This window comes from Epargyreus clarus, unplaced genomic scaffold, assembly GCF_041222505.1.
Source record: "Epargyreus clarus isolate Ecla_fem2 unplaced genomic scaffold, WU_Ecla_fem_2.2 ptg000035l, whole genome shotgun sequence".
Classification (NCBI taxonomy): domain Eukaryota; kingdom Metazoa; phylum Arthropoda; class Insecta; order Lepidoptera; family Hesperiidae; genus Epargyreus; species Epargyreus clarus.
The window spans coordinates 2,403,298-2,411,567 of NW_027332240.1; the positions used below are offsets into that span (position 1 = coordinate 2,403,298).

At 39.5% G+C, this 8,270-nt stretch overlaps 1 protein-coding gene across 2 annotated transcripts in view; it reads left to right on the top strand.

Annotated features, from left to right (window-relative positions):
• The window catches only part of LOC140756633 (ornithine decarboxylase 1), a 31,861-nt gene extending 24,030 nt beyond the window's left edge, over positions 1-7,831 (top strand). For both annotated transcript variants that reach the window (XM_073092178.1, XM_073092179.1), the window contains exons 6-12: positions 316-447; positions 971-1,094; positions 1,752-1,925; positions 2,610-2,741; positions 4,674-4,790; positions 5,215-5,423; positions 6,146-7,831. In XM_073092178.1, the coding sequence (XP_072948279.1) occupies positions 316-447; positions 971-1,094; positions 1,752-1,925; positions 2,610-2,741; positions 4,674-4,790; positions 5,215-5,423; positions 6,146-6,329 (1,072 nt within the window). In that variant the 3' untranslated portion in view covers positions 6,330-7,831. The remainder of the gene's footprint in view (positions 1-315; positions 448-970; positions 1,095-1,751; positions 1,926-2,609; positions 2,742-4,673; positions 4,791-5,214; positions 5,424-6,145) is intronic.
• Positions 7,832-8,270: the final 439 nt, after the last annotated feature.

Sequence of the window (8,270 nt, forward strand, 5' to 3'; positions counted from 1 at the left end):
CCTTAATGCGTCACTGTTTCAGATATAATCCAGTTAATTAAAGTTTGTACATATAAAGTACTTAGATGGAATATCCGTTTCATTATTGTTTGTCACTTTATTTTTTATTATTGTAGTTTATTTCTTTATTGCAAAAATACCTGGCGTATACGATTCTGTTAATTTTTACAAACAACTTTGACGATAATCAAAATATTAATTTAAACACTGTTTTTCTTTATCTCTTTCTACATATCTCCTCTCTTTTCTCTATATCTTTGTCCATATATCTCTATTATTCATCTTTATATTAAACCTATTATAACATCTGCGCAGGCGCATAATCTTCGCGAACCCGGCAAAGCTGGCGTCACACATCCGCTACGCGTCGGCGGCGGGCGTGCTCACCATGACCGTCGACTGCGAGACCGAGCTCTACAAGATCCTGCAGTGTATGCCGCATGCCGAGTGAGTACGATAACCATACACATGATTCGTCAACCATTACTGTCCCACTGGGCACAGGTCTCTTCCCATTTTTTTTTATAGTATAGGAGTAGCAGACGAGCATGCAGTCCACCTGACGGTAAGTGGCTACTGCCGCCCATGGCCATCTGTATTAACTCCAGATAGGATTAGATATTCATATCTGAGGTCGGCTACAGATGCGCCGCTACCCCTGAGGACTAAGCTGGAACGGCTCGGAAAAGCTCACAACGGAACACAGCAGCGCCTAACACTGCTGTGATTAGGCAGAAATAGTTGTGGCGGTGGTGCCGCCGGAATCGAACCGCAAAGGGTTCTACCACCTTCAAATGAGAAGGATTAGGCCAAAGTCCACCGTGCTGGCCAAGTGCGAATTGGTAGACTTCACCTTATAGAGGTAGAACATATTGGACTATAGTATGTACATAATATCTCTGTAATAACTGTGATTTAGGGAATAAAGAATAAATAATTAGAATTTGATGCTTATTATTATTGTCGTCAGGTTGGTGATCCGCATTCGTTGCGACGCGGAGAGCGCTCAGTGTCCGCTCGGCATGAAGTTCGGCTGCGACCCCGTGACTGAAGCGCCCAGGCTCATCAAGCTGGCCGCTGTGCTCGGCTTGCAGGTTTGTACACTTGTGAGACATAGGGGGCTTAGTGGAGTTACACAAGCCAAGTGTTCAGAACATACAAGCTAAAGTAGCCTCAATCATAGTCACAAGGGTTATAGTGAGTTCGGTTATACGAGTCACATTGGTCATATTGACCACATTGGTAATACTAGGTACAATGATCGACATAGTGAAATTGAATTTGAGCCAGTCCACACGGCGCGTTGCGTAGCGTTGCGTCGTCGCAACGCAAAGGTTTTCGACGGTTGTTGTCGCCGCAACGGCGACGCACCGTTGCGGCAACGGTACAAGTAGAATTTCTAATGGCGTCTTCAAATTATTTGTTGTGTATGCCGATGAATGTAGGCGGTTGGGGAGTCGTAAACGACAGGCGGCAACAGTCGGGTGAAGTTGCCGGCGGTCGCTGGCGATTGTCACTTATAGTGGCCGACTGTCATGAAGTATCGCCTGTAATAGCCGTCGACTGCCGCTGACTGTTAATGAACGCTAACGAACTTTCGTCGCCGACTACGGTGATGGTTATTAGTGCGAGCTATCGCTCGTGTATTAGCTTATTGTCGCTCGTATGTTGTCTCCTCCCTTTAAAGACATCCCTTACGTACATAGATAGGTTTTTTGTCCATTTTATTACGACGTTTTCTCTTCTCACAGGTGGTGGGCGTCTCCTTCCACGTGGGTTCCGGCGCGGGCGAGACGGCGGTGTACGCGCGGGCGATCCGGCACGCGCACGAGCTGTTCCGGCTGGGTACTGCCGCGGGGCACGCCATGCGCCTGCTGGACGTGGGCGGCGGCTTCCCGGGGAACGCGCACACCTCCGTGCGGGAGGTGCGTACACACACAGACACAGAGAGAGAGGGAGGGAGAGAGAGACAAACACACACGTCGGCGAATATTTGCTCTCTCTCACACACACACACACGCAGACACACACACACACACACAGATACCTACACACAGACAGACACACACAGAAACACACACAGACAGACACACACTCAAACATAAAAACATAATTGCGCGCTCACCCGCAGACTTACACACACGTAAACATGCGAATAGACATACACATGCACAAACATGCAAAACATGCGCATACATATACACAACGTGTGTGAAAAATTAGCTATAATCGGGGCTATTATTGAGAGTTCAAACCTCCTATGAAATATCTGTAATCAACATTGATTATTGTAGCCCGCACGTCCCGCGGCAAGTAACCACATGAAATTTAAATGACTAGGCTAGGCAAATAGTTTAACGACATTAATTCGAGTAATTTGTCCAATTGTTTGATTAAATGGCTGGATATCATTCAGGCCACTGGTTAAAAGTCGCCGTTTAATAAAAACTGAAAGGCTAGTTAAGCCAATCAGCTGTAATAAACTACAATCATATTAAAAAATGAAGAATAAAAGACCAACTATTATAACACTCACTATAGACACTAAACCAAGTAAACCAACCAACAAATATAAGCTACAACAAGCTAACAGAGTCAATCCCCGCCAGGTGGCAGCGGTGATCAACGCGTCCCTGGAGGAGCACTTCCCGTCGCGCGACGTGCGCGTCATCGCGGAGCCGGGCCGCTACTTCGCCGCCGCCGCGTACACCCTCGCCGCCATGATATACGCTAAGCGCGAGGTGAGATTTATAGACGTTTTGGATAATAAACACAGGTTCAGCTTTGGAAATGGACCATAGACTATCCCTCCTACGTGGTGCCAAATAAATTATATATCTTGTATATATATATTTTGAATATTTTTTGGTTTAAATATTTTTTTTTAATTAAAAAGCTGTAACTCATCGTTAAAAATAGTAGAAAACAGTTAAAAAAAAATCAAAATATATTTTGCTTTGGAACAGAAGGAAGAAGGCGCAAAACGAAGGTGCAAGAAGAAAGCGCAAAAAAAACTACATATAAATAATTCACATTTTTTTAAACTAAACAATAGATTGTGCATTTTGTCTAAAATCAATTGTTTGCTCCATTCATATAAATTTGTAACTCTAAAATAATCTTACGGTCTTATTCATAAAAAATGCTTATAAAAGGTTTTAAGCACTCATTAGTTAAAGTGTTCAATAAGCTTATAAAACGTTCTATAAAATTGCTTATTCATAAACGTTCCATAAACCTTCTATAACTAATGTGTCGCTAAAGTCAACTATAAATGAAAATGTTGCCATTATAGTGAAGTTCGGCGAACAAATTGACGAATATCCATAGATAAACATCATTAAATGACATTATTTCGTACTAAAAAATATTCTGTCTTGACATTCTTGTCAATGGGTTGTCGATAAAACCAAATCACATGTCAGTGTCATTGTATTTGTAAATACCGCGAATTTAAAAATATTTTATTTGTTAAAATGGGATGTGAAGCAAAAGTTGTTAAAAGATAAAGGAGTGAAAATTGGTTGGATATTAATGTTTTATGTAATATTGATATAATTATATAAAGTTAAATTCAATTAAGTTTCGTTTTGTAAACATTCGCAATATCTTATGGCAGTAAACCCTGTATTTCAGAAGGTGTACCAGGACCTCTGCGATCTAATTTACGATCATTACGTACGAGATCAATTATAAAATTTACTGTCGATTTTTTTTTTTTTTTTTTTTTTATTGTGTAAAGCATTTAGTACAATAGGTCAATAGTCAATAACAATACAGTTCAATTAAATGCTACCTTTACAGGTGTTACACATGTCAAACTTAAATAAAATGTTAGGATTAATAATAAAGTATTAAAGGTAACCGATATTTAGATTAAGACGAATGCAATTATGTCGAAATTAACAATCAGTAACAATAATAATCAAGTCATTATATAATGATAATAATAATAAGAAAATTAGGAAAATTATGTCAGTTTTTATCATCAAAGTACTCTTTAATCGTATAGAAGCATTTTTTAGCTAGCCAATTTTTTACTAATTTCCTGAATTTTATATAGTTGTGGTCTTTAAAGTCATCCGGAATTTTATTATATATGTTAATAGCCATATTAAAACTATTTTTGGCAGTCACTGATAGTTTTGTCATGGGTCGATATAATCTATGAATGTTTAAAAATTAAAGCGATAACGCTTCCTATAATTTAATGAAAACAGATCACTCTTTGGTGCAATGTTCTTCGAAGTGGACGGTTTTCTAGATTTTTAATAATCTAAGCTTTGTAAAATTTGCATTGTAATTTAAAATAGTGATATAATAATGTTATTTATTGGATATTAAAATAAATTATTTCAAGTTTGTATACAAAATGGACATTGACATAATTTATTAAAAACGTATTGTCAAATTAGGTTATTAATCACGAATCAGCTGTTGAGAGTCGGCCATCTTTGCCTTATAGCACTGTTATAGTAGGGTTCTGGCCTCTATAAGTTATAGAAGGTTTATAGAACGGTTTAGTGCCTAAAATGCGTTTATGAATAACACTTTTTGACAATCGTACTATAGCAACGTTATAAGTGTGCTATAACTTTTTATGAATAAGACCGTTAGAATTTACCTCATCCGGCTTGAAGGACCATTTTTACAATGAATGTTTTGTGACCCAGGTGCCGGCGAAGGAGGGCGGGGAGCCGCACACGATGTATTTCATTAACGACGGCGTGTACGGCTCCTTCAACTGCGTGCTCTACGACCTCCAGCACGTCGTGGCGCAGCCGCTCGAGGTCAGTGGCCTCTCATTTGCCATGCATATAATTTGGACTATACAATAATGTCTTTTTTTATATTTTCAAATGTTAAAAATGCTATTAATTTTGTGAATGTACATCAGAGATGATTAGATATTGTTTAATTCCAAAGGGAGGAGGATTAGTAGCAAACATTAGAAGATATAAAAGTTGTTGAATGAGATTAGGATTGGATAACAGTTCAGTACATACGGTTGTAGGGTATGGGTTGTTGTACGAATAAAGTGGGTTATATTTTAATTTAGATTATTGTTAGTTCAAGCATTAGCTTTGTAAAAATGTACATTTATGGTAGTGTAGTATGAAAAAGCTTATACCGGGGCCTACATACTAAGCGAGACTTTATTTCTTTGAAAATTTAAATTAATAAAAATAAATAAAATAATAATATGTGATCCAGGTGGAGAACTCCCGTCCGGAGGCGTGTTCGGTGTGGGGTCCGTCGTGCGACGCGCTGGACTGTGTCCTACCGGCGGCGCGGCTGCCGGCGCAGCGCGTGGGCGGCTGGCTCGTGTTCCGCGACATGGGCGCCTACACGCTGCCCGTCGCCTCGCCCTTCAACGGCTTCCCCGTGCCCACTGTGCGGCCCTTCGTCGATGAACAGCTGTGGTGAGATATCCTTGTTGTAGATTTGTTGCAACGTCCATATTCGTATAAAGCAGTGATAGCCTAGTGGTTAAGAAACGCGGCCTCTCGATCGAGGGGTCCGAGGTTCAAATCCCAGGGTACGCACCTCTGATTTTCAAATTAATGTGCGTATTAGAAATTAATTATCACTTGCTTAAACGGTGAAGGAAAACATCGTGAGGAAACCTGCATACCTGAGAGATTTATAAAAAAAAATCTTAAGGGTATGTGAGGTCTACCAATACGCACTTGGCCAGCGCGGTGGACTATGGCCTAATCCTTCTCATTCTGAGAAGAGACCCGTGCCCAGCAGTGGGACAGTAATGGGTTGATGATGATGCGAGGAGTAATTCGATGAACAATAACAAGTTAACTTATCAATTAACCTTTACTTAAGCACGAATACAGACGCATAATCCGTTGATTCACATTAAAATACTATAAATACTCCCATAGTAATTGAACGATTATTCTTCGTGTCATTATTTACTGCATTGGAGTATCTTACATACTCATATAGATATAGAATCTTATCGTCTGTGTTCTTATAGAATTTGTTTTTTTTTCCTTGATAACACATAATACAAAGGTCTTCAACAACTATCAAATAAAGAAATAAAAATTTAATGAGTTGTCAAATAATAGAGTAAATGTTTATTAACTATTTTGTCTTCGCAACATAATGATCATAATGTCGTCCCCAGGTCCATGCTGCAGCGGATGTGGCCGGCGGAGCTGCCGCAGTGGGAGGCGGAGTCCCCGCCGGCGTCGCCGCCGCGTGCGGAGTCCCCGCCGCTGTCGGAGTACCCCGCGCCGGAGTCCCCGGAGCCCCCGCTGCGCCCGGCCTCCCCGCTCGGGCCCGTGTTCGTGGAGTGCGCGCTCAAGTGACCGCCGGGCTCCTCGCGACCCCCCGCTGCTACCGACGACCTCGTTAGACGCCACTGAACCCACGAGCTAAGGTCGTTTTTGCTCTCGACAGAACGAAACGTTACTAATTACTTTTTAAATTGCATTAAATTGCACAACCACTTAAGAACTAGGTAAAAAGTAAGAGGTATGGGAATGTGGAGGTGTTGAAAGCTATAGATGGCGCCACTATGTGTCATTGTATAAGTATAAATCGGTGACGCTCAATAATCAATCTATCCATTATTTTGCTTACCAAACATCGACATTTAATAAATTGTCATACAATACATTTGTCAAATTTCGGTCTTTGGTGGGTAAAAATATGGTAAATTGATTTTTAATACGTCACGATGTTAAGTACTGTGCCATGGCACATATCGCCTAATGGTGGCCCTCCCCATTTTCTATTACACTACTATAACGACCATCTTGACAAATAATATGGTAACGCTACATTCCAAAGGCGGAACTTGCAACCACCGTCGCTGGCGAAGCAAAAACGACTATCATAGTTGTCTGCACACAAACTTGTTTCATTATATGTCATAAAGTCACTAAATTTCAACCCATGGTAATGGCAATTCACATTGAAATGAATTTCCACCGTTAAAACACGAGATTGTTACTGTGTACAGTGTCTGCGAATCATTCTAAGAACTTGCATATTGCCAAATTTTCGAAAACCAAGTAAAACAATTTTCAATGTGGATTGCACAACCCATGGGTCATCATTAACATCAAATAGGCTGCAGTGTCTCCTTTCTGCAGTCTAGCATTTATTTTTATAAGATATCTATCAACTTGTATGTATTCTGAAATTATCTGTCATTGAACATGTACGATTACAGCTGAGTAACTTCAAACATAGTACTAACATTTTTATTTCGGGACCTTTTAAATTGTAATAGAAAAACAAGACTATATATTACTGAAAAATGTAATGAAATCTTGAACATATGAGTGAGTACATTATAGTAATGGGTCATATACTTCCGATAAATCAATGTAGTTTTTACCTGCTGCAAATCAAAATTACTAATATTCCATTCTATGTCAAATGTACTTACTAACAGAACTTTTAATGAATATATATGTAGTGAAACAATACTGTCTAACGTAGTGAACACTTAGCAGCATTATTAAATATCATTAAAAATACATTTTATGCAATGTACTTCTATATAGCAGTAGCTCACTGTTTTGTGTGTTACTGTTCTGTTTATTTCGACTACAGAACCGTATTGGTATAAAAACTTAGTAAAATATTGCGGTAAGGAAAACATACTTATAAGAGGCGTTTCAACTTGTCCTCAGGGGTAGCAACACAGCTGTAACCGATTTCAGGTAGGTCTCTTAAGACTATCAGAGGTTGATTACATGTCTATGGACGGCAGTAGCCACTTACCATCAAGTGGACTGCATGCTCGTCTGCTACTACATAAGAACTATCACAATATTTACCGGCACACGATCCTATAATATGTAACGCGCCGTGTGGACCGGCTCTGAAGATTGCCGAACTGCACTTCACCCGCAGACTTATTTACGTATTATGTCGATTTAACGAAAGCGGTTCAAGGTTACGATATAAACAATATTCACTCTCTTCGCATACTAACATAATCTTCATTTTCTCAACTGCCGAATTGTATTTAAAATCCTTTGCGGTTTTCAATTATTTGCTAATGTAGAGAATACATTCCCATTTACGTAGCTTACATAAGATTATGTTAATCAATGAAATTGTTTTGTTTTCTCATTTTTTTCGCAAATGTATTTACCGACCTGCTTATTAAATTGCTGAAATGTAATAATATAGTTTTTATTTCAATGCCCCTGAAACTCCCTCGCTCCTGAAACCCCATACAAAAAACAAATATATTGATAAAAAAATCCTTTTATTTGATACTCATAATGGTG